This window comes from Adiantum capillus-veneris, chromosome 19 (genome assembly GCF_014529385.1).
Source record: "Adiantum capillus-veneris isolate H3 chromosome 19, ASM1452938v2, whole genome shotgun sequence".
Taxonomy (NCBI): Eukaryota; Viridiplantae; Streptophyta; class Polypodiopsida; order Polypodiales; family Pteridaceae; genus Adiantum; species Adiantum capillus-veneris.
The window spans coordinates 95,844,083-95,870,362 of NC_140949.1; the positions used below are offsets into that span (position 1 = coordinate 95,844,083).

The following is a 26,280-nucleotide window of genomic DNA, read 5'->3' on the forward strand; positions in this document are numbered from 1 at the left end:
GTTTTGGGAGTGGCATACAAAATTTGAAACTTGACGATGGTTGTTGGAGAACAACCACATCTCTCATGAGCAATTCAACACGCAGTGGTTGGATCACTACCAGCGGTAACTTTAAACAAATAATATTGTATCAATTGTTTTGAGTTGTTGCTATTTGTTTAATTTGGTTTGGGTTTATGTAGAGTCAGGGCGATCAAATGTACGTGCCTATGGATGATGATGATGAGGAGGAGGATTAGATAGAGCATTATTTGTCTAAACTCTCATAAAGTCCCAATGTGGCACAATGTATATACAACTATTTTCATTTTATTTGTAACTTTTTTAAATAGTTGATCTTCTACACATTAAATTGTCAAGGTAAAGTATATTCAATTTCAATTTTTTGTCTTTTCTGTATACTCTTTCAAAAACAATTGATGTTTCATATGTTTTATGCAGGTAAAAAGTAAAGATGCTCATTTGGGCCACCCAAAATTGGGTGGCCCAAATGAGCACCTTTATTTTTGAATAGGCGTTTAGCGATAATAGCAGTGGCAATGCACGCAATAATAGTCGTAGGTATATTCCCATGACTATTACCGCGTATATTGCTGTTTAACCACTATCATGTATTTTGCTGTTGCTATTGCTGCACACGCAATATTTTCTCTTTCTATTTTCCTTTATTTTTTTGCGGCAATGCTAGCGGTTCTGGAATTTTCCTCTTGTAGTGCAAGTTGAGAGAAGCTTGGATTGCAATTGACAAAGTAAAGTAATTTGATTGATCTGAATTGGGGACGTACTCATTACAAAAGTGGCAATTACTAGGTTTAAGACGACTAGCAATAGAACATTAACTCTTCCACACACCATGAATCTACAATTATATTTTAATGTCCTCTGTTGGCATGCTAAATTATTGCTAAACAAATTAATTTGACGACGATTCAACTTGAAACTTGCATCATGTGATTACGAGAAAGTTCTCTCATGAAGATTAGCAAGACTCCAATGCTTGATAACCTCATACCATTAAGCAAGTTCAATATCAAGTTGAAAGGTACCACCTCCTTGTTTGGTAACTTGAAGTCCATTTTCCCCTCTTGCATATCCAATGCTCATAAGAAAATAGCGGGAACAATGTGATGTGATTTTTTAAGTACCTAAAGCAAAAATCGGAGGAGGCAATCACACACTTGTATTTGTCCCCATTATGAATTACCTCGACGACAATTCCCCAATTGGCCCCTAGCACACCATTTTAGATTGTGAAATCTGCATCCTTGCAAACAAACATTGTTGGTATTTGGGTAAGGGACAAGACCCTAAAAATATTCACAAATAGATACATAGGTAGCCACCAACTAAGACTGATGGATCTAGGCTCAACTTTGCCATACATAAGGCTAGATTGATAATCAATTACCATTTTCTATTGAAAGATAGTTACCAACCAGTTATCCGACACTAGCCACTCATTGCATTTAATAGACCATATGTTGATCGCTTTAAGCATATCATAGGTGGAGGGATCCTTGGGAATGACATAGGAATGTGAATAGAAAAAGATATGCCTCTTCACAAGGTATTTGGAGGACATGTGGGAGAGCATATTCTGTACAATGTCAATATCGAGAGTCATGAAGGTACCTGTAAGGCACAAGAGAACCAAGGAAGACATTGATGAGCTGCTATTGCACAACACCAAGAATGACAAAGTTCAATGGATGAGGTGGAAGGAAAGGTGTAGATGGAGGCTATGAGGAAAGGTGGGAGAGCTTAAGCTATGGAGATATGAGGGAAGGTGGGTGGGCTTGAGCTATGGAGAGTATAAATGGCAGCTATAGAGACCTCAAGATAGATGGGAGAGATTAAGCTTGATCTCGAGAGAGTGTAGATTGAGGGTGTAGATTAATGTTATGCAGAGCTTCTTGTTGTGTTGCAAGTTTTAGAGACAGGGTGTAGATGGTGGCTATGGAGAGCTTCATGTGGTGCAAGTTTTGGAGAGAGAGGGTGTAGATGGAAGCTATGTAGATGGTGGCTATGAAGAGCATCATGTGCTGAAGGTTTGAGAGAGAGAGAGAGAGAGAGAGAGAGAGAGAGAGAGAGAGAGAGAGAGAGAGAGGGTAGTTATGGAGAGCTTCATATGCTGTAGGGTTTAGGGAGAGAAAGGCTGTAAATGGTAGATATGGAGAGCTTCAATTGCTGCAGGTGTTAGAGAAAGAATGGGGATGTAGATAGTAGCTATGGAGAGCTTCAATGGGTGTAGGTTTGTGTGTGAGAGAGAGAGAGAGAGAGAGAGAGAGAGAGAGAGAGAGTGGAATGGAAAATGGAAAAGAAGATGGGAAAGAAATGGGGTGGTTAGTTTCAGCACTAGAGAGGTGGAAAAGGGTTTTTTAGAATATGTTGCCTAGGTTTGAGAGGGAAAAAAAGTTTTGATAAATTTGAAACGTTTAGGGTTTTTTGAAGGACATGTTTGATTTTAGTGGGCTAGTGAGTAAGTGAGTGGTCAAAATGACCTCCCCTTCTCTCTAAGGACAAAGCCATAATTAGAGGGGCAAACTAGACTCTTCCCTGCCTTTCCTTAGTCTCCGTTTTTGAACTGACAATGGAGTGTTCCACCCATGGGTAGCCTTACTAGCCACAAACCCTCTCGTATGCACTTGGGTGCAAGTCACCATGCCAGATCAGATTCTAGGCAATACGAAAATGCGTAGTAGTCTAAATGGCTACTTCAATGCCATCTCCTTTGATTGGATCAATTTAATAAGAATCGTGTGCATATGGGCACTTTGAATTCTGCCTTAGATATGGTGAAGCTTCAAGATATTTTCAATATAAAGGGCCCTTGCAAGGTCCAAATATTCTCCAATGCATGAGCCACATCACATTTTGCCCCAGATTGCAAACAAACTAATGTGTAAAAGCGTCTAGCTTCTACGCATTAACTATTCACCCACATATTGTGGGTTTTGGGTTTTACGAAAAAAAAGCATCTAGCTTTCAAGCCCCAAATCGCCTACTTTTGGGCCTCTTTACTGACTACATAACATACTTCTACTAATGCCTAGTAATCGTGTGAGTGTGACTATGTAGGACTTTCGATTAATAGACAAATCTATTAATTGAGCCTGGTGTGATCACTTTACCAGTTAAAGCATCTCTGCTAGGATGAATCCTAATCATGACTTTCCTTAATTTTTTAAAAAAAGAATGATATTTGCCTATATTTGTACTTTTTTGGTAGATACATGGCAAGACAAAATATTGGTAGGATTTTTCATTTTCTTTTTGCTATGAATAGGCACTAAAAGGGCTTTGCCCATAGGCCCATTAGAGACGCATAACAAGGGTGTTAAAATGAGGTAGCGATGAAGCCTAGTCTTTTTTTTTAACCGTGTCGTTCCATGATAAAAATGCATAACTTCAATCTAGGGGGTGGTTGAAGCATAAACCCTAGCAAAGCTATTGTAATAGAATTCCGAGGAAGCAATTCCAATTACCACTGTTTGTAGAGGGCCCGCCCATAGGCACCTCTAGAGGTCCTATGGGGGAAGTCCTCTAATGAATCTAGTATACACTGTTCCCAAACAGTGCACCAAGGCTTACAAAAACGCGCAAACATCGTGAATGTCTTGACTACCAATGCTTCATAGCCATATCGAAAGTCACAACAAAGCGGAAAATGAATGAAGTGGATGTGGGGAAGGTGAAGGTGGTTACGAACAGAGGTGGACACTCACATGGGGTTCAGAAGGGACGCGATTGGCAGTGGGGGAGTGTGCAAAGAAGGGAGTGAGGAAGGGGGACCCCGGGGAAGGTGGGAAAACACGCTCACACACTGTAAATAACCATTCGTTCACCTACTTAAGCTGGCGCATTTGGGAGGAGAAGTACGCAGAGGAGAAGCGAGAGAGAGAGAGAGAGAGAGAGAGAGAGAGTTTGTGTAGAGATGGCGAGAGGTATGGCTTTGGCCGTTCTGCTGGCGCTGCTTCTTGTGTGCGCTGAAGCTCGCGAGCCTTCACGCAGGCTTCATAGCTACTACCCGAAGTCGGGAGGCAGTCCGGACACCGGCAGCAGCCCCTCGGGAAGCAGCCCAGACACGAGCAGTCCCTATTCCAAATCTGGAGGAAGCAGCCCAGATACGAGCAGTCCTTCTGGAAGTAGCCCCTCTGGAAGCAGCCCCGACACGAGCAGTCCCTATTCTGGAGGAAGCAGCCCAGACACGAGCAGTCCCTCTAGAAGCAGCCCTGACACAGGCAGTCCGTCCGGAAGCAGCCCCGACACCAGCAGCCCCTATCCAAAGTCGGGAAATAGCCCGGACGTGAGCACGCCCAGCCCAGACACAACCACCCCGAGCCCGGACGTGGATACGCCCACTCCAGACATCAGCATGCCAACTCCCGACACTTCCACCCCGAGCCCGGACGTGACTACCCCCACTCCAGACATCAGCACGCCAACTCCCGACACTTCCACCCCTACTGGCCGCTACGGAGGGTATGGATCACACACAGGGTGCGGCACTCCCAAGTAAGAAGAATATCTACTCTGCAGCATGTGGCTGGCTGACTGGCTGAACTGTTTCTGACCGATCTATACTGATCATTGGCCGACTGACTGGAATTTCGCAGACTGATATCTGGACTGTGCAATGCAGGTTCTGGAAGGGCAACCCCGGACGCATCCCGAAGCTTCTGTCGCTGGTGTCCACCCTTGGCAAGCTCTTTGGCCCTCGCATTTTGGGGCTGCTGGGCCACAAGACCATGATGGGCGCCATCAAGGACGAGAGCCCCGAGGCCTTCCCCTCATTGGCCCGCGAGGGTGCCACGTCCCTCATCAACGCCTACGCCTACAAGGACTTCCCGCTGGCTGCCATGGACGTCGTCAAGGAATTCAACGGCGCGCTCAACTCTGCCGAACTCGCCCGCGAGCAGGCACTCAAGTTCCAGCGCCTCAACGAGGCCCTCTAATAAGTGGCCCTTCTCCCCCTCTGCAGGCGTGCGTTCCTGCCCAGCGGGCGCGCCTGCCTTGGCTTGGATTTTGTATTCGTTTGTCTGTGTGTAAGTTGTAACCATCTCCAATTCTTTCAATTTGCAAAGATATACTGAAAAAGAGTGTTTGCCATACTGTCACAAGAAGATTTAGAAATTTTCTCATGTAGGAAAACGGAGTCTTTTCCAAATTTTTTCATACAATGAGTAACATCATGAGCTTCTGTTCGAGAGGCACCGCATACCTAGCTAGGTACGATTGGGGGCAAGGGACCACTGGCCCCCCCAATCGGGCCGGCGGTCCACTGCTCCCAATCGTACCTAGCTATGTACGCGGTGCCTCCCTCACAGAAGCTTATGATGTTGAGGTAAGTCACAATGTGGGAATTATTGTGAAAATTTGTCCAAAACTTCTTGTGTGGATCTACGGTTTCTGCATTTGAAATTTGAATTGCCGACTAGTACAAGGATGGATTATTTTTTTCCCCTTCCAAGGTAAGCTTTCGAATTGCATTTACTTGTTGACTTTTTTCTCAGTCATCCGTCCTCGAGATCTTTGGCGCAACGAGTCCTCATCCGTCGATCCACTGCCCACACTTCATTCAATATCTGTGTTAGATAGTGCTCTGGCTCATTTTCTTGTCCTGCTTGTCACACCAAGGCAACAATTGGTTGCCAATTCACAAACTTGAGATAGATGGTCGCCTTTTAAAGAGCTCAATTAAGCCTAATTACGAGCATTAATCACTTGCTTTTGAGGTACATGGTAAACACAAGATCTATAAGGTTTTAACTTCAACTTTCACAAGATAGACCCTTTGTACACACATCAGCAAAGTTGTCCAATGTAACCATGTAGTCTAGAATAAAATCTCTCCTAAGTTGTCCAATGTAACCATGTAGTCTAGAATAAAATCTCTCCTGTAGGAAAAGTCTCTCCTTGACATGATGGCAATGCACCTCAATGTGCTCGGTGTGAGTACAAACATTGGGTTCCTTGCAACCAGACTAAGGTCTACAAGGCCTAAATCATCCATTAGGCATTGCTAATTGTAAACATGACGTTGAATGTTCCATACCACCAATATGTCACAAGGAAGAAATAATTGTTGCAAATATCCACTCTGAAAGCAATTTAACATCTATAAATTTGGCGTTTTAATCACCAAATTTCTAAACTATGTTAGTCAAATAGACTACAATTGATAAAGAACAAAAACATTTTGTGTACATTGCTTGTTATTACACACTAAATCTGATTGACTGGCACCTTGTGCAAATTGTAGTGAATTGAGAGCCTTTTCTCCATGAAAGATCATGCTATCATAGATGTAACTAAATCGTCAAGACATGGGTTGCATGTAACATAGAGTAGAGTAGGAAAACGCTTAACTGAGTCTGGCAAAATAAATGCCAAGAAAGAAAAAGTTCAAGACAATATTATAAATTTGTGGATAGGGCATAATAAATGCCAATCATAAATCATGTGTGCACCTTTGTGCAAAGTTCCATTAAGTATTGCAAATCTATGTAGCTGGCATAGTTAAATTTAAATTGACCCGGTGGATCATTGACAAATAATCAATTTGAGTCGAATTGTATGTCCTAGCCGAAGCACAAAAAAATTGCTTGTGTGGAATTAATTCACCCTACTCGTATGCCGTGTAGTCAGCTATTATGGTTGTGAATTTTGATATCATCAAAGCACAGAGCGAGAAAGAGAGGGAGAGAACAAGCATTGCAAGGCTTGGATGAGGCTGCCCTAGTGACAAGTTTTTCCACTTTTCTTGACACAGACATTGAATCTGAGCTCAATCAAGTGGCTATATCACTTGTAGCACTTTGTGCCCCCTTAGAGTGCTTCCCCATGACCTTCCATAGGCTCCTCTTCCTCCTCGACCTTGTTCTTCTCCTCAAGCTTCCACTGTTTGTGCATGCATGCAAGACATGCAAAATCTTATGCAAGAAGTCATGCCAAGCCTCCACGACCTTCCCCTCTCCATAGGACTCGAAACTGCTCTGAACCATTGAAAGGGCAAGGGGGGACTGGCATGCTTATCTTCACTCAACCATCTCCTTTTATAGACTTGTAGCCTATCTTTAGGAGCCCTTGAGCATGCACACTTAAGCGGCCTTGCCTAGGGATTGTGCCCACTCTGGTCTTACCCTTGTCTTGACAGTGAGGTTGAGGAAGGAGATGGAAGTTGCAAAACAACAATGGAGAGAGCAAAGATAGAGGAGAAAGTGATGATTGTTTTTGGAGTGACCCCTACTTACTAGGAGGGAAAGGGGGAAAAACTGCCAGCTTCTAGAGAGAGAAATAATGGAGTTTTACCCCAAATTTTTGAATAAGGAGTCAAAACATCACGTTTTAAAAGTATTTTCTTTTAATTTTATCATAAAGATATTCTCCTTGCCTATAGACCTGTATGTTTGACCCCCACTTTTTAGGACTTGCCATACCCACCATTTTAGACCACATGGTAGCTAACCATTTCCCCTTTAGCTAATCTCATTTCTAATCCAATGGCAAATAAAGAGGCCCTTCCCAATGAACCTACTTGTAAGAATTCACTTCTTATTGGTCTTTTGCATCCTCCCATGTGCTTCAACATGTTTTGCATTCAAAAAAATATTTTGAATTAGTGTTCACAACTCAAGCATGGAAAAGTGTGTAGAGTAGAAAAGGCACTAATTTTTGAAAATTGAATTTTTGGAATCTAATAATTACAAGAACAATGCCTAAAACTAGCAGGCACATACCAAGCAAGAAATCACTCAAGGAAAAGATAGCAGGTCTAGAACCATATCAACTAAAAAAGAGTTTGAAGCTCCTCACCCAATGACAAGAAATCCATAGACTAGCTTACAGATACCTATGTGACGAGATGACATGGACTAGGAAGGGGAAATGTTAACTGTTGAGCTAACACATGTCATTGAAAGCGGGATTTTATATTCTTTTCATATCCATGATTGTATTTATTACATTACAGATATATATATGAGAGCTCTTGATATGTAGATTGGGGTTGATGGATTTCAACTTGTAAATTTATGCAGGGCACCTAGTTTACTAGTTTTATGAGACATATTGGGTGAGGGACACAATTTTGACCATTGTTAAAGTATAAAGGCCAATTTTGTAAATTGAACATAAGTTTTTTGGGATTATGAATTGAGTGCTTAGCATGCCGTGTCCTTCTACCCACCTAACATGTTTTATCTTCTTGTATTTCCCTTGATCAAAGTCAATTTTGGAATTCAAGAGCAGCATCGTGTTTCCAGATGAAAGCTCTACACATCAAAGTTGCGTGCAAACCCCACCTACTACTTCATCATCGTAAGAACATGCGAGATCTTCCATAGAAAGATCACCACAATGACTTAACTACCCATTCCTACCAAATCTTACCAATGGTGAGTCCATAAAAGCTTACATGGTAAACACTATATATATCATGATTGCAATAGTGAGATATGTGCCATGTATTTCTTTTAGAATGCTTAACGACATCATCATGGGGAGTTTACTCACCTATATCACCACATTTGTTGATGCAAAGCAGAGAAAGATGTCGTGGATTTCCTTCTTAAAAGACATCAATGGAATGTGCTAGGATCTAACTATCATAGCACAATAACAAGTCCTCTAAAGTCTCTTCGTGTTAGTCATTTTTTACCATCCCACTTTCACATCACATTTGATATTAGCTGCCAAGCTAACATATGATTCATTACGTTTATTGATGACTACTCACGGTATACCAAGTTTTTTTGCTTAGACAAAAATTTGAGGTTTTATCTGTTTTCAAAAAAATCCACAAGGCTGCAAAACTTGAAACTGGTCATCGCCTCAAGAAAATTGGCAGTGACCATGGAGGCGAATATGTTTCTTGAGAGTTTGTGACTTACTGTGCTTAAAATGATATTCATTATGAATACACTATTCCATATTCACCTCAATAGAACGGGGTTGGTGAACAAAAGAATTGCACTATTCTCAATGTTGTAAGATGTATGCTGATTCATTCTCCGTTACCTCGTGTTTTCTGGGCTGAAGCTACTTTGACAATAGTATTTGTTGAGAATCATCTTCCTATTATTGCTTCATCTCGTAAGATACCCATCACAACATGTACATGTAAAATTCCTTCTGTATCTCATTTTCAAACCTTTGGATGTATTGCTTATATTCATGTTCCCAAAGAGACATGAACGAAGCTAGATGTTGCCGATCTTATTTATAAGGCATTATGTGGTCTCAAACAAGCTTCACAGACATGGTATATAAATCTTGATCTTTTTCTCACCTCCAAAGGATTTATGTCTTTCTCTTCAGACCCCAAATTATATATAAAATGCCAAGGTGGTAGTTTTGTGATTCTTGCACTTTATGTGGATGATACCATCCTTATTTCCAATGATTTGGGATTTCTTCAGCAAGTAAAGAAGTTTCTTTCTTCAACATTTGATAATGTGGATCTTGGAGAGCTTCACTCGTGTCTTGGCATTCAAATTCAAAGAAACCGTACGAAAGGTATTTATTACTTCGGCAGTCAAAGTTTATTGTAGATAATATTCAAAAATTTGGTTTTGGATCTGTATATTTGGTCAACACACCTTGTCTAACAACACTTCTGAAAGTGGCGGTCAGCTTGTCACAAATCAACCTTATGTTAACTTGATCGGATATCTTCAATTTGTTGGCATGAACACTTGTCCTAATTTTTTTTTTTGTTGCTTATTATCTTGGATAACATCTTGCGGTCCCTTCTCTTAAGCATTAGTTTATTGCAAAATGTGTGTTGAAATACTTAAAAGGCACTACAGATTTTGGTTTGATCATAAAAAACGATTGACATCAGACTCTATGCAATCTCTCTCTCTCTCTTTGGGTTACATAGATGCAGATTGGGCGAGCTCACATCATCTATGCAATCTACTAGTGGCAATTGCTTCTTCATTAGTGCTTGTCTTGTTTCTTGGACCAACAAGAAACAATGTTGTGTTGCAAAAACTTGCAGGTTCTATGATCGAGTCTGGATATGTTTGCTCATCACTTGCATCTTGCAGGTGTTAAGACCACATGCAAGGGCTCAGATCACATGCATCTCGTGAACTGATTTTTGGAATTAGGGTTGCAGGAAAACACACACAACTTGGAGAAGACGAAGAAAGATCAAAGCACACAACAGAGAGTGTATTACTTAGTATGCAATGGAAAATAACGATAGCCCTAGAACGATGGGCGTACATACAATGCACGGGGGAAAAATCCTCCTAGTGAGGGAAAGAATGCCTCGATGGTCCTAAGTTTGTTCACACACATCACTACCACATGTATATGGTAACAAATCCCCCCTGGGAGTGATGCGGTGAATGAGAGCTAGCACATAGAGTAAAGGGAAGTGCCATGCCTTGAGGACACGATCAATCCACAAAGTGGAGCAAGCCCTTCTTTGCAAAAAGCTTCTCACTTCTCACGAGACAATGCCTTTGTGAAAAGATCTGCAAGGTTGTCCTGTGTTGGCACATAAGCCAAGATGATATCTCTTCTTGAGAGCCTCTCCTTGACGTAGTGGTAATGCAACTCAATGTGCTTTGTGCAAGCATGAAAAATTGGGTTCCTTGCAACTGCCAATGCGTTCTGACTGTTAGTGTAGATAGTGTTGGTAGTGTCCTGTCCAACACCCAAATCACGCATAAGGCGTATGAGCCATACACACTCAATCATAGCTGTGAAGACTGCGTTGTACTCAACCTCTAGAAGTGGCCACAATAGGTTGCTTCTTGCTCAACCATGATATACATGAAATGCCAAGCATGGAACAAAAACTACTTGTGGACACTCGCGTGTCAAAACAACTAGCCCAATCTAAGTCCGAAAAAGCATGTAAGTATGGCAACAATGACCCCCCCTTGAGATAAACAATCCAAGATGTAAAGTTCCATTTAAGTAGAGGAAAGTCCTCTTGATAGCCTACCAATGCTTAGACCCTGGGCTATGCATAAATCTGCTGACCGATGAGAATGAAAGCTAAATATTCAGCCTCGTGTTGCATACATAAATGAGGCATCCAACAATAGCTTTCTAAAGAGTGACATTTGCAGGATCACCAGCATCATGAAGACTCAATTTCAAACCCGTTTCCTTGGGAGTGGCAATAGGTTTGCAATCCTCAAGTCCAAACTTGCATAGCAATGTCTCTATGTAGATTTTCTGACACAAGGCAATACCACCATCAAACTGCTTAAATTGTGTACCAAGTAATGATGCAACAACTCCAAATCTTTCATCTTGAAAGTAGCATTCAAATCAGCCTTTTAGAAATATGTCTTCCATTTGGTCTAGTGATCAGTAAATCATCCACATAAAGAACCACAATGAGAAGTACATCACCCTCATGCTTTACATACAATGTGCTTCTATTGGATTGTTATAAAAGCCTCATTTGACGAAATGAGTGTCAGCTTTCTCATACGAAGTATGAGGAGATTTCTTCAACCCATACAAAGCTTTTTTACACATGCACACTTTATCCTCTTGTCCTTTCTTGTGCTAGAACCACGAGGTTGCATTACATAAACTTCCTCAAATATGTCACCCTTCAAGAAAGCAGTAACAATGACTGATTGATGTACATCCCAACCAAAATGAGCTGCCAATGCACATAGAAAACGCATAGTAGTCATGCGACAACTGGGAGTAAAAGTCTCTTCATAATCTATGCCTTTATACTGTGCATATCCCTTTGCAACAAGTCAAGCCTTATAGCGATCAATCTCACCATCCGTCTTGCGTTTTGACTCGTAAACCCACTTTGTACCAATGGCCTTTTTTCCAGGAGGAAATTCACATAAAGTCCATGTGTCATTTTCTAGAAGTGCATCATATTCTGATTGCATGGCAGCCATCCAATTTTCTAAATTATGTGCTTCATCAAAAGAGAGAGGTTCCTCAAAATCATGTAAGCTAGACACAACCAAAGCATAACAATCTGATGGGTAAGATGCATGGCAAGAACCTGAACGAGTACGACTAGACAATGGTGCACCCAATTTACTATCACGCAAAGTATGCACCAACCATTTAGGCATACCTCTAGTCTGCTCATTCTTAGCCCTTTCCTCATCAAGTACATCATGTACATTTGCATCAGTAATAGGCTGATCTGTAACATTTTCAAAAAACCCCAATAGGCTGTACATTTGCCTCATTGGAATTTGCATTCAAACATCCTCCACTGAAAAGAGGCAACAAAGTGTCATAAATGTCCTATGAGCTTACATTATTGTCTCTAGTACATGACAACAAGGGCTGAATAGAATCTTCCACGAACACAACATCCCGTGAGACCAAGATACGCTTTGTTTGCGAATGATACAACCTGTAACCTTTGCATTCAACACTATAACCAACAAAAGTACATTTGAGAGCCTTATCATCCGATTTCTTGTGCTGCGTTTGTGGCACCAAAGCATATGCCAAACAGCCAAAAACACACATGTTCTCAATAGAAGGCTTTCTATCATGCCATGCTTCATATGGAGTCATAGGCTACAAAGCTTTTGTAGGACATCTGTTTAGTACATAGGTGGCACACATGATGGACTCAAGCCAAAACAAATGAAGTAAAGCTTGACTCTTGACCATACATCATGCCATTTTCATAAGTGACCTATTTTTCCTCTCAGCAACACCATTTTGCTGAGGCGTATAAGGCACTGTACATTGGTGTCTTATCCCATGACTAGCCAAAAATGCATTAAACTCATGAGACATATATCGATCGAAACGGAGGGTGCCCATAGTACATTTTGAGACATTTTTAGCCATAGCCAAAAATTGTTGAGGCATATAAATACTTTGGACTTCGCTTTAAGTGGATTTACCCATACATGTTTGGAGTAATCACCAATCAAAGTAACAAAGTAAAAGTAATTGCCCAATAACAGAGTTTGCATGGGCCCACAAATGCCACTATGCACAAGCTTGTAACCTGCAAACTAAACCATCCTTTGGAAAATTTGAACGCTGCATCTTACCCAAAATATAGCCTTCACAAACATGTTTGACAGGTGCTTCAAGAGGCGGCAAAGAAGCAACCATATCAAATCTTTGCAAACGCAGCAAACTGGAAAAATTCAGATGTCCAAAATGTGCATGCCAAAGTTTTGCATCTGAAATAGCCTTAGAATCCACAATTGCAAATTTTGCCCACATTTGTCATACAAAGTGAACTTATACAGCCCATGACATAAAATACTAGATGCAACAATTTCATGACCAAAATTGACATCACGTATTGTACATCTGTCATCCACAAACTTGACTACAAGTCTAAGTCTAGCAAGTGTTGATACAGACAAAAGATTCTTCTTGATCTTAGGTACATAAAGTGCATCAACAAGTGTGAAAGAATTTCCATTTGCAGCAGTAAGAACAATAATTCCAACTCATTGCACCAGATAAGAGGCATTGTTGGCACACGTAACAAAATTCCCATGAGGGACAGACTCAAGACACGTGAACAAATCACGATGTGAGGTAATGTGCTTTGTAGCACCATTGTCAAAATACCACACATGTGAATCTATAGCAATTGACATGCATGCATCATGGATAGCAGGATTATAGATAGCTCTTCACTAAAAGCCCATTCTGCATCAACATCAGCATCACAGTCTCCTTTCACAGAAGACTCAACAATAGCTGCATTTGTAGTGGAACCAGCCGCTTTCTTCTTAGCCTCTTTGGACTTCAACTTAGGACACTGCTTGATCAAGTGATCTCACTAGCTTTACAATAATGGCAATGCATCTTCTTTTTGCTCTTATCACCAGAATTTTGAGACATATTGCTGCCATCAGAAGCATTAGAAAGAAGTGATTTTCCACTTGCAGAAGAACCATGATAAGTGGTCGCATTGTTGTTACCACCTTTTCTTTGAGCAGTAATAAAAGTCTCTTCAATTGCACCTATCTAGTCCTATTTTTTTTTATAGAAAGTGACTCTTGCAACATCAATGTGCATAATGCATCAAACTTGACAACTTCAGGATTTCCTTCGATCATTACTAGCAAAAGTCTAGTAAGAATCTGGCAAGGCATCAAGAACATTCTGCACAAGGGAACTGTCTGAAATGACTTCATCTGCACAAATAAGTTTCTCATTAATATCCTTGACACCATTAAGGAAAGTGTCCATATTATCTTCCTCATGCATAATTTTTGACTGGGCCAACTCTTTAAACAGTAATGCAATTTTTGCCTCATTGCGACTTGCATAAAGACCAACTAGAATATCCCAAGCCTGTTTTGCAAATTTTACTGAACAAATGTGGGGAGTAATAGTGCACTTCAAGACAATGTAATCAATGCATGAACATGCACATCTTTTACATCCCAACGAGCTTGGTCATCCATAGGCAAAACATCTCTAAGAGCAACAATCCTTGCAGCAAGATCTACAATATCCTCAATATTGTCTGTATCCTCAAAACTAGGACTTACATCAATGTTGTGCACAATGTTCCAAACGCTCTTTGATGCAAGAACATGTTGCATCATATAAGCCCACATAGGGTAATTTTCCCGATCAAATATGTCCTCAGCAACAAACATCTTGAACACATTTGTGCTGTTGTCAGCCATGGTAAATGTTGCACCTGGTGTGAAAACTGCTCGAAAAGAGGAGAAAGAAAGTGGGAACAACACGTCCTATGTAGCACACATCCTATATAGGAAAAACCGTACAAGAATGTAAGGAACTTGTTATGCAAAAAACAGCATTGACAAAAATTTTGCACAAAATGACAAAATAGCTTACGTAATACTGTCTATAGTGGAAACGAAGACCGAAATGAGCCCGAATTAGAAATTTGAGCAAACTTAGCTCTATGAGCTATCCCAAAATAGTTGTCAACCTGTGAACTCTCGCCAAAGCTCACTGAAATCGGAGAAAGTGAGCAGGGATGTGCTGGAGCTGCTACTAGCGACTAAGCCCGGGAGGACGCAACTTGCTTTGATACCAATTGTTGGAATTAGGGTTGCAAGAAAACACACACAACTTGGAGAAGATAAAGGAAGCTCAAGGCACACCATAGAGAGTGTATTACTTAATGTGCAATGGAAAAGATAGATAGCCCTAGAATGATGGACGTATATACAATGCACGTGGGAAAAAACTCCTAGTGAGGGAAAAAATTCCCCAACGGTCCTAAGTGTGTTCACACACATCACTACCACATGTATATGGTAACATTGATCTCACTTGCAGGGCTCAAACTACTTGCAAGTGCTACCACCAATTACAAGTGCTTAGACCAATTATAAATACTTAGACCACTGGCAAGTGCTCAAACCACTTACGTGCATCTTCTTATACCACTTACATAATATTAGACCACTTGCAAGTGGTATGAGCACATGAAATTTTCTAGATCACTTACAACTGCTAAGACCCCTTTCAAATGCTTAGACCACTTACAAGTGTTCACCACTTGCAAATGCTAAGACGTCATGCAAGTAAGACCACTTGCAAGTGCTCAGAGCAGTAAGAAAACATGTGAAAGTGTTATTTTCATTGGAAACCTCTCATAGCCCAATGGTTAAAACCATTTGGGAGTGCTAAGAGAAATTGGAAGTGCTTGAAATTATTGATGTTCTTTTTCCATTATGTGCACACTTTGGTTGAGGAGATGGATCGTGTGATATGTGAGCTGAGGAAACATGCCTTCTTCATGATGGCCATCATTATCTCTCTGCTAGCTTTCTCCCACCTCCATTGTAGCACCAAGCAAGCTCCTCCCCCATCTCTTCCCCTTGCCCACAACATAGTTTTACACCAAGCTATCTCCTCTCCCTTCTCTCACCTCCAATACAGCATGAAACAAGTTTCAACTCCTTCTACTTTCATTCACTCACATTACATGGAAACCTCTACTCCCGAAGGTGGCAAAAGTATGATCTCACATGACTTGCATACCACAACAACATGAGGTGTGAATAGTGTGTGGGCATTGCAAGGGTTCATCTCCAACATAAAGATAGAATGGTAAGAAAACTATCCTTGTAGCTTACATTCAAAGCTTAACATCATCTCCATCTTTAAGTTTATCATGTTGGAGAGAATTAACCTCTTTATGGCTTTCAATGTTTAGGCTTCACACCTCATAACATTGGGTGGTGCTATTTTTTTTATGTCTTTGGTGCACCATCTATTGTTGTGTAGCATGTGATTGAGTCTCACAATGCAAGTAAGTTGTGTTATCTACGGAGAGGCATCAAAGATTTTCCTTCTAATTTATTCTTTATATAGTTGTCATTAGATTATTAGAATGATATCTTTTTGTACTTTATAACTTTGTGCTCATAGAATTTGTTGTTTACTTACATAGTCAACTTGTTTTGAGAGGACATGAGCAAGCAACCATGTGCAAAGATGGAAATAACTCTATGTTTGGTTCGTGAGGAACCTTTCACTACCATGTTAAAAGATTGTGATAAGAATAGTAGGATTTTTGTAGAATCTTGAACCAATAGGTACTCTCTAGGAGCTCTTAGAAAAGCCATCCATAAAGTACTACTATCTTCCCTTGTGTCATAGACACACAAATACTAAAGTGTATATGAATCTCTAGATGAGGACAAATACTTGTAAGAGAAGCCAATCAACAACAACATTGTCTCTGTTTAGGGCAGTTAGCCCAAAGACTATGTTTTAAAAGCTGAAAGGAGAGCTATGCCATGTCAACCAAAAGGTGCAAATAGGATCGCGACTTTTCATTCTCTTTTTTTCTCTCTCACCAGACGTTCAATTTCAAACCTTCCTTTGCCAAGTTACTGGCTTCCCTCCGAGAGAAATCTCTTACGCAGGTACAATTCTCTCTCTCTCTCTCTCTCTCTCTCTCTCTCACACACACACACACACACATAATCACGTGCTCTCTCTCTCTCAAGCACGTGCTCTCTCTCTCTCTCTCTCTCTCTCTCTCTCTCTCTCTCTCTCTCTCAGACACACACATAATCACGTGCGTGCTCTCTCTCTCTCTCTCTCTCTCTCTCTCTTTCATAGATAACCATATAGTAACCTTTTATAAGTAGAGGGGAGCCTTCAGAGCAGAGCAATGGTTTTCGAATAAAGGTACGGGCTCATCTTCGGTAGAGGGTCAAGGATGGCATGTGCATTGAGCTCACAATGACCTTCTCAAAGACTTTTTGGATGTGTGGAGGGTCTTATCAGAACACGACTTTCTAGTTAGAGACGATGGTCTTATTCTTGGTTTTGCTCTTGCGGTACTTGGGTCATTGGAGACAGTAAGGCCTTTCAAGTCTCATCCTTTACAAAATACCCCAGACTATTGAGATTTCAAGGCAAACTATGGCTCAATACTGTCAAAACTCCCTGTAAATGAGGCAGATAGCAGTAAGCGAAGCAACAATAGAACCCCTTTATTGCAGTCTTAAGGTACAACTCCACCATGTTTTGATTTTTTCCCTTACTGGCATCATATCTTTTGCCATTCTATGTCTTCTTCACATGCCATTTGTGGCCGCCGCTGTATAAAATTTTGCAATTCTCTTGATGTTACCTTACAATAGAGGTCCCACGTCCCCTAGTAACCCAAGTTATGCCTATGGAAAGCTTGATGGAAGTGACGATACTCATTTTTCTGAGCGTGAAGGTGATCGCTTTGATGGGTGATTGGAATATGCTGGAAGGTTAGTTATGACCGTATGCGAAATGTTTTCAATTATTGAGGATGGTTTTACAACCTTCGCATGGCTCGGTCATTAATACTGAAGGTTGCTTGGGGTATGGTTTGGCGGTTACGATGCATGGTGCTTGCAAATTGCAGCTGATTTAGGCTCATTGCACCTTGAAGGCCTAAGGCCGAGATGTATACCAGATGTGGTGCCTTTATGAAGGAGCATAAAATTGTCGATGAGCTTTCTTTTGTGGTCTCTTGGACACAAATTGATTGCAAGGCTTGCTTTTGCCTCGTGGGATGGGGAATGGACCTACGAGCCAGATGTAAAGCTTGGGGACTATGAGGAGCCTCAGGAGGAACTTACGGAATTCTACCTTTCAATCAAGCAGGGAATGCTAGTATCCGACAGTTGGCCTATGCATGATGGTGCTGTTGTTAGCAAACCAGAAGTGAGAAAATCGGTGGCCAGCGAGCCAGAATCACACAATGAGTATTGTGCGAATGAAGGGAGTGGGGAGGAGTGCCAGAAGGTTACTGTCGACTCCTACCTCCTGCATGACTGGGAAAAGAAATTTAGTGCGGAACAAGAATGTGCCGTGCCCAAAACGGGATCCAAGGAAATGCTTATGCTTATGTGCTGGATGATGGGCCTATGAGCGATATGTAAATCTTGGGGACTATGAGGAGCCTCAGGAGGAACTTACGGAATCCTACCTTTCGATCAAGGAGGGAATGCCAGTATGCGACAGCTGGCCTATGCATGATGGTGCTGTTGTTAGCAAACCAGAACTGGGAAAATTGATGGCCAGCGAGCAAGACTCACACAATGAGTATTGTACGAATGACTTGCTGACTCCTACTTCCCACGTGATGGGGAAAGGGAGAAATATGCGTAGCAAGGTGAACTACAGCTGGCTGCCTCCTTTGTGCCCAAGAACGGGGCTGTGGAGATCGTTGGCGTTATGACTCGGGTATGCGAGGAGTTGAGGTTGGGCAACCCGTCAAGTAAGGATGAGACGGTGAACTTGGAGCGTTGCATGGATGTCGTGATGCTAGGACGCGACTTGAATGTAAGGGATGCAGGGGAAGGGCCAGTTGATATGTGTATAACCAATCGTATGTCGCTGAGGCGGGGGACGTGCTTGATGCCGAGGCAACAATGAAATGCATGAAAAGGCGGAAGAGAAACACCAGGTAGACCTTGCTGCCTCCTACTTCCCACGTGATGGGGAAAGGGCGAAATATGTGTCGCAAGGTGAACTACAGCTGGTTGCCTTCTTTGTGACCGAGAACGGGGCTGTGGAGATCATTGGCGTTATGCCTCGGGAATGCGAGGAGTTGAGGTTGGGCAGCCCGTCAAGTCAGGATGAGACGATGAACCTAGAGCATTGCATGGATGTCGTGATGCTAGGACGTGACCTGAATGTAAGGGATGCGGGCCAAGAAGTTTTCGAATAAAGGTACCGGCTCATCTTCAGTAGAGGGTCAAGGATGGCATGTGCATTGAGCTCACAATGACCTTCTCAAAGACTTGTTGGATGTGTGGAGGATCCTATCACAACACGGCTTTCTAGTTAGAGACGATGGTCTTATTCTTGGTTTTGTTCTTGCGGTACTTGGGTCATTGGAGACAGTAAGGTCTTTCAAGTCTCATCCTTTACAAAATACCCCAGACTATTGAGATTTCAAGGCAAACTATGACTCAGCTCAATACTGTCAAAACTCCCTGTAAATGAGGCAGATAGCAGTAAGCGAAGCAGCAATAGAACCCCTTTATTGCAGTCTTAAGGTATAGCTCCACCTTGTTTTGATTTTGTCCCTTACTGGCATCATATCTTTTGCCATTCTATGTCTTCTTCACATGCCATTTGTGGCCGCTGTATAAGATTTTGCAATTCTCTTGATGTTCCCTTACAATAGAGGTCCCACGTCCCCTAGTAACCCAAGTTATGCCTATGGAAAGCCTGATGGAAGTGACAATACTCATTTGTCTGAGCGTGAAGGTGATCTCTTTGATGGGTGATTGGAATATGTTGGAAGGTTAGTTATGACCGTATGCAAAATGTTTTCGATTATTGAGGATGGTTTTACAAACCTCGCATGGCTCGGTCATTAATACTGAAGGTTGCTTGGGGTATGGTTTGGCGGTTACGATGCATGGTGCTTGCAAATTGCAGCTGCTTTAGGCTCATTGCACCTTGAAGGCCTAAGGTCAAGATGTATACCAGATGTGGTGCCTTTATGAAGGAGCATAACATTTTCGATGAGCTTTCTTTTGTGGTCTCTTGGACACAAATTGATTGCAAGGCTTGCTTTTGCCTCGTGGGATTGGGAATGGACCTACGAGCAAGATGTAAAGCTTGGGGACTATGAGGAGCCTTAGGAGGAACTTACGGAATCCTACCTTTCGATCAAGGAGGGAATGCCAGTATGCAACAGCTGGCCTATGCATGATGGTGCTGTTGTTAACAAACCAGAAGTGAGAAAATCGGTGGCCAGCGAGCTAGACTCACATAGTGAGTATTGTGCGAATGAATGAAGTGGGGAGGAGTGCCAGAAGGTTACTGTTGACTCCTACCTCCTGCATGCTGGGAAAAGCAAACTAGTGCGGAACAAGAATGTGCCGTGCCCAAAACAAAATCCAAGGAAATGCTTATGCCTATGTGCTGGATGATGGGCCTACGAGCCAGATGTAAAGCTTGGGGACTATGAGGAGCCTTAAGAGGAACTTACGGAATCCTACCTTTCGATCAAGGAGGGAATGCTAGTATGCGACAGCTGGCCTATGCATGATGGTGCTGTTTTTAGCAAACCAGAACTGGGAAAATTGATGGCCAGCGAGCAAGACTCACACAATGAGTATTGTACGAATGACTTGCTGCCTCCTACTTCCCACGTGATGGGGAAAGGGCGAAATATGCGTAGCAAGGTGAACTACAGCTGGCTGCCTCCTTTGTGCCCGAGAACGGGGCTGTGGAGATCATTGGCGTTATGCCTCGGGTATGCGAGGAGTTGAGGTTGGGCAGCCCGTCAAGTCAGGATGAGACGGTGAACTTGGAGCGTTGAATGGGTGTCGTGATGCTAGGACGCGACTTGAATGTAAGAGATGCGGGGGAAGGGCCAGTTGATACGCGTACAACCAATAGTATGTCGCTGAGGCGGGGGACGTGCTTGATGCCGAGGCACCAATGAAATGCATGAAGAGGCGGAAGAGAAACACCAGGTAGACCTTGCTGCCTCCTACATCCCATGTGATGGGGAAAGGGCGAAATATGCGTCGCAAGGTGAACTACAGCCGGCTGCCTCCTTTGTGCCCGAGAACGGGGCTGTGGAGATCATTGGTGTTATGCCTCGGGCATGCGAGGAGTTGAGGTTGGGAAGCCCGTCAAGTCAGGATGAGACGGTGAACTTGGAGCGTTGCATGGATATCGTGATGCTAGGACGTGACCTGAATGTAAGGGATGTGGGCCAGGAAGGGCCAGTTGATACACGTATAACCAATCGTATGTCGCTGAGGCGGGGGACGTGCTTGATGCCGAACCCATCCGCCGATGGTAGTTATAGTACAGGTACGAGTAGCCTTGACCCGAGGATGGTCGAGGATGCAGGAATGCCAGCTAAGAGCAAACTATCTTGGGGCACGTGTGGTAAAGAGAGTTGTGGGGATGCTTGGAAACGGTGGTCAGATTCCTTGCATTCGGGTGGAATGAGCAGTGAGTTACTAGAGGTGATGGGTGTGATTTTGATACGAACGGACATTGATGTGCAAGAATCAGTAGGACAAGATTGGGGGCATGACCTAACAGTAGTGCACAGTGATCGGACCTCAGCTGGGGTTATGGAGATTCGACGGAGAATGTTTTCGAAGCGGTCTTGTGGCTTGTTTGCGGGACCTAAGCTATGTGGGGCGGATCCTTAGAGGTCAGTCGCCGTAAGGATACAACTCGGTTGGAAGAATCAGGTCCTATCGGGGACGAACCTGTATGGAACTAAAGAGGACACGAATAGCCAGTTCTCGACTATGGTACCCCCGACGAGGGACCCCGTTGGCTAGAGACGCGGGAAGCTTGCTTGAGTGCAATTGGAGTCTCGGAGCCTGGTCGGATGGGCCAGACATGATGCTTTTAGAGGGCTGGATGCCCACTTTCTCGAGGTGTCCTACGAGAAAGTACAACGCGCGACATTATTACTGGCCCAGATAGCATTGACTACCGTAGTCCGGGTTAGAGAGTCAAGCGAGATACAGGAACATAACAGAGTTTGGGCCGAATTTTTTCTCGAAAATGTAAGGGCGTGGGGGTTTTGGAATATCGAACCTGGAACGATTACTATGCTCATTTTCTTGTACTGGGTACTAATGCTCAGTGGGTGCAGCACTGAGGCTGGCATGGAAAGATGGGGGTCTCAGACCCGCCTGACTAGGGATGCAGACAATCGGGAAACTGTTTCTTGCACCCTGAGCGGAGGCACTGTGGTGCTGATTGAAATGGGCGCCAATCGAAGTCACGGAAGTTGGCCAAGGTAGCCTGATTGCTGGACTAATGAGTCTCCTAACTGGTTAGTCAATGGAGACAAAAAGGGCCCGCTGATGGTGAAGACATGCAAAGACGTTGGTGGGCATGAAGGGAAGGACAACAGAGGTCTCATTGTCATGATGACTGACCCTCAAACTCAATTGATAGGGAAGGTGAATGCGCGCAGTGACTTTATATGGGACCACACAGAAGGTGCCCAATACTGGGATGCGTTCGATTATGGAACATCATGCATGCGTGGAGGTGTAGAGATAATAGCACGAGGGAATGCACTTGGCCGGTGCAAGGCTAAGCCAAAAGGATTAGGGTCGTTTGCCCGTCTTGATAGACGGGAGGTAAAAAGACCAGTATTGCTCCTAATGGATCAGAAGGTAATGACTCGAATGCAGGCCACAGATGGCCGATGGATTCCCCTTAGGGAAAAACATGTTGGACGAACAGGAGATGAGTAGGATAAACACGAATCGACGGGCCTGGTAATCACACGCACTGGTATATATCAGCTGGCGGGCACAGCCAGGCAGTAGGCTATGCTGAACCAGAATGAGACTAGACAGAGGACATCGAGTGGATTGTCTGGGGCAGGAAGACGCATGAACAATCAGAGTGGTCGACTTTGGAAGATGTGAAACAGAGCATGGGACAGCTTGCAGCTCATTCATTGCTTCGGCAACAGTCATTTTTTGACTATGGAGAGTCATCTTCAGCAGTGGGTAACTGTGTGGGAGAAAGGACATTAGAGAAATTTTATTTAGCACACTGTATACTATTGAATACATCATTTTTCTTCAGATTTGGGTGCTCTGACTGAGCATAAGACACAGATACAGGTGAAGCCTTTTCTTTTCTGAGAAAAAGATCCTTCAATTAGTTAATAAAACTGCCCATATGGCGAGACTAGACAGAGGACAGCGAGTAGACTGTCTGGGGCAGGAAGACGCATGAACAATCAGAGTGATTGACTTTGAAAGATGCGAAAAAGGGCATGGGACAGCTTGCAGCTCATTCATTGCTTCGGCGACAGTCATTTTTTGACTACGGAGAGTCATCTTCAGCAGTGGGTAACTGTGTGGGAGCAAGGACATTAGAGAAATTTTATTTAGCACACTGTATACTGTTGAATACATCATTTTTCTTTAGATTTGGGTGCTCTGACTGAGCATAAGGCACAAATACAGGTGAAGCCTTTTCTTTTCCGAGAAAAAGATCCTTCCATTAGTTAATAAAACTGCCCATATGGCTACAAACATTTTGGCAGGATCTTGGTTGCTGACAAGGTATTTTGGTGATTTTGACTTTTTCAAGGCTACTCTGCTTGTGCCCCATAATTACATGGGTCCGAAATGCATTACAGAGAATCGGTTGATTGAACAACTTGGAAGGCATCATTTCAAATTTCCATGTGTCTTAGTGCGGTCTTCTGGCATAGTAATCCTGGAAATGGTAGATAAGAACGGTTTTACTTCAGCGATGAGTTTTCACTTACGTTTCACATGCATTACTATCGGCTGCTGAAGTGGATGGTTCCACTCCCAATGTTGAGGATGTTCTCTGCTCTGCTATGGCTTCATCCTAAAGAAGGCATTACTTCTCTTCCGTCATTCTCAAGGGATCGATTACGATTGGTCCTTTTCCTTATCAGCCTATGCAGATAAAATAAAGTGGAAGCTAAGAGCCTGCTTTATATCCCCTTGCCTCCCCAACTTCAGGCATTGGATGCGTTTGAGGGCATGATGGGATGCCTTCACTTAAGCCTTTGTCTCTGACAAGGATTCTTTGATAAGGCAGCAAGCATCCAGGATTTTGACAACGTCTTCCATCTGTTGGTGTGTCCCTTTGTTGGCGCAATGCAGTGGTAATAGAGTGATGGGGTTTGATGTGTGTGTAGGCAAGATAACCTGTCAAACAGACGCATGGGTGAAGATCACTACCTCCAAGGCCTTGCACATCCAGTCCAAGCTCATCAAATTATGTGATGAAGAGCGATTTCCATGAGTCAGTTTCTTAAGTTGCTCTTTAAGATGTGCCTCCAATGTGAGAGAAAGACTTTTGGCAATGTCTTCCATGTGTTTTTGTGTCCCTTTGTTGGCACAATGCAGTGGTGATGGAGTGATGGGGTTTGATGTGTGTGTAGAGAGGAAAATCTATCGAACGGACTTATGGGTGAAGATCACTACATCCAGTCCAAACTCATCAGCTCATGTGATGAAGATTTATTTCCATGAGTTGGTTTCTTAAGCTGCTCTGCAAGATGTGCCTCCAATGCAAGAGAAGGAGATGGTGTGTTGGACAAGACACGGGACCTTGACGAGTGTGGAGTTGTCAGACTTTTGGAAATCGCAGCAATTGAGTGTGAGTTAATTAGTATAGCTGGCTGACATATGATTAGTTGATTAGATGTACAAATGTTGTGTTCCATCACTAACGTCTGTCTACAACGGAGCATTTAACTGATCCGACTAAATGTAGCCTCCCATTAATATACTAACAAGGGACAAGACTCTGGGTTAATTAATTAGGCCATTAATCCTTGGGGTTATCGTGATCCGTACAAGGCTGCCTATCATGAGGGAGTATATGGTGTGCCTCAATTCATTGACCAATTTTCGGTGCTTCTTCATAGCTCTGAACCGCCATTTGACAAAAGAGTCGTAGTAAGGATTCATGTCTGTGGTGATGAATGATCGATGCCAATCAACATCAGTACCAGGAAACTTGAGATCTCCAATGGCATTGTCAGGAAAGTAAGTCAGCCAATATGTTGGGTGAGTGAACCTTGGAATCTCATCTTCCGGGATGCCGAGAGATGACATAATCCTCCATTGATAGGCCTCACCACCAGATTTTGCCTCTGCTTTAGATTTTTGGCTTTTGTACTCTTTCTGTTACTTGACCTAGAAAATTAATTACCAACATGAGTATTCACCGCCTCAGCTTCTATGTGCGAGGCTTCCTTTGATACTTCTGTACATGGGGGCCATGCTACATTTGGCTATTGATCTGGTAAATCTGCAGTTTCTTGATCAACGGGAAACTAAGGAGGATTACCTAACTGCTCAATCTCACGCTTCAGCTTGTCTGCAAAGGCTTGATGGGCATGCCGTTGCTGTGGAATCCAAAAGGATGCATAACATTGCGACCGCACAATTGGTAATTAATAAGCAGAGGCAAACATGAGCTTGGAAAAAGAGAAGGCATGGCCGATATGGGGGCATCATACATCGTCTCAGATCCTCCACACATACATCATCTCAGATCCTCCATACAGGCATAAGAGCATAACAAATTGCAAGAAGAGCACTTTGAATAAAGTAGAAGAAATTGAATGTCAGGTGCAGAGAAAGAGTGAGAGAGTGGGAGAAAGAAAAATCACCTATGCTTGCATCTTGAAGGCATGTGGCCCTACACAAGATCTTCAAATGGGTGAGAGAACTCATGATGAGATTTCTAGCCAAGGGGTGGTGGAAACACATGTGCCAAATGTGGTGCCCTTGTGAAACAACTTGATGAGGTCTTTGTACAAAATATTGTGTTTAGGAACCGAGGATATGCCCAACATGGTTGTGTCAAGAAAGCTCTGTGGTGTTTTCAACGGATGCGAAGGAAGGGCCTCTCTACAGATACAATCACCTATGTTTGCAACTTCAAGGCATGTGCCCTTGTGTTGCTCAACATGATGTGGCAAGGAAGGTTCTCTGAACCAGAAAAAAATGCCAAGTGTGGTGCCACTATCAAAGTACGGAAAGTTGTGTTGATGAGCTTTCTGTCCAAAATTGCGTCTCTTGGAACAGGTTCATTGCAGATTATGTACAACATAGTTGTTGCAAAGAAGCTCCTCGATGTTTTAACCGGATACGACGGGAAGAACTTTCTCTAAATGCAATCACCTATGCTTGCACCTTGAAAGGTTTGTGGCCTTACATAGACCTTCACATGGGTGAGAAAATTCATAATGAGATTGCTAGTCAGGGGTTGTTGTCAAAACATGTTGTGCTTGGCAATGCCTTGGTCTATATGGATGCCAAAGGAGGTGGCAGATGCAATCACCTATGC

General features: G+C 42.8%; 1 protein-coding gene and 1 pseudogene across 1 annotated transcript; both read left to right on the forward strand.

The window, feature by feature from the left end:
• Nucleotides 1-3,864: 3,864 nt before the first annotated feature.
• Nucleotides 3,865-5,109, forward strand: LOC147434504 (uncharacterized). Its single transcript, XM_086490951.1, has 2 exons — nucleotides 3,865-4,515; nucleotides 4,643-5,109. Exons 1-2 carry the CDS (start codon nucleotides 3,935-3,937, stop codon nucleotides 4,953-4,955), a joined length of 894 nt encoding a protein of 297 aa, XP_086347077.1. The 5' UTR covers nucleotides 3,865-3,934; the 3' UTR covers nucleotides 4,956-5,109.
• Nucleotides 5,110-20,837: 15,728 nt separating this feature from the next.
• Nucleotides 20,838-22,967, forward strand: LOC147434505 (uncharacterized; annotated as a pseudogene).
• The last annotated feature ends 3,313 nt before the right edge of the window (nucleotides 22,968-26,280 follow it).

Coding starts and splice junctions, on each gene's coding strand:
- LOC147434504 (XM_086490951.1), top strand. CDS start 3,935: ATGGCGAGAGGTATGGCTTTGGCCGTTCTGCTGGCGCTGCTTCTTGTG. Junction 4,516..4,642: donor ACAGGGTGCGGCACTCCCAA/GTAAGAAGAATA, acceptor TGTGCAATGCAG/GTTCTGGAAGGGCAACCCCG.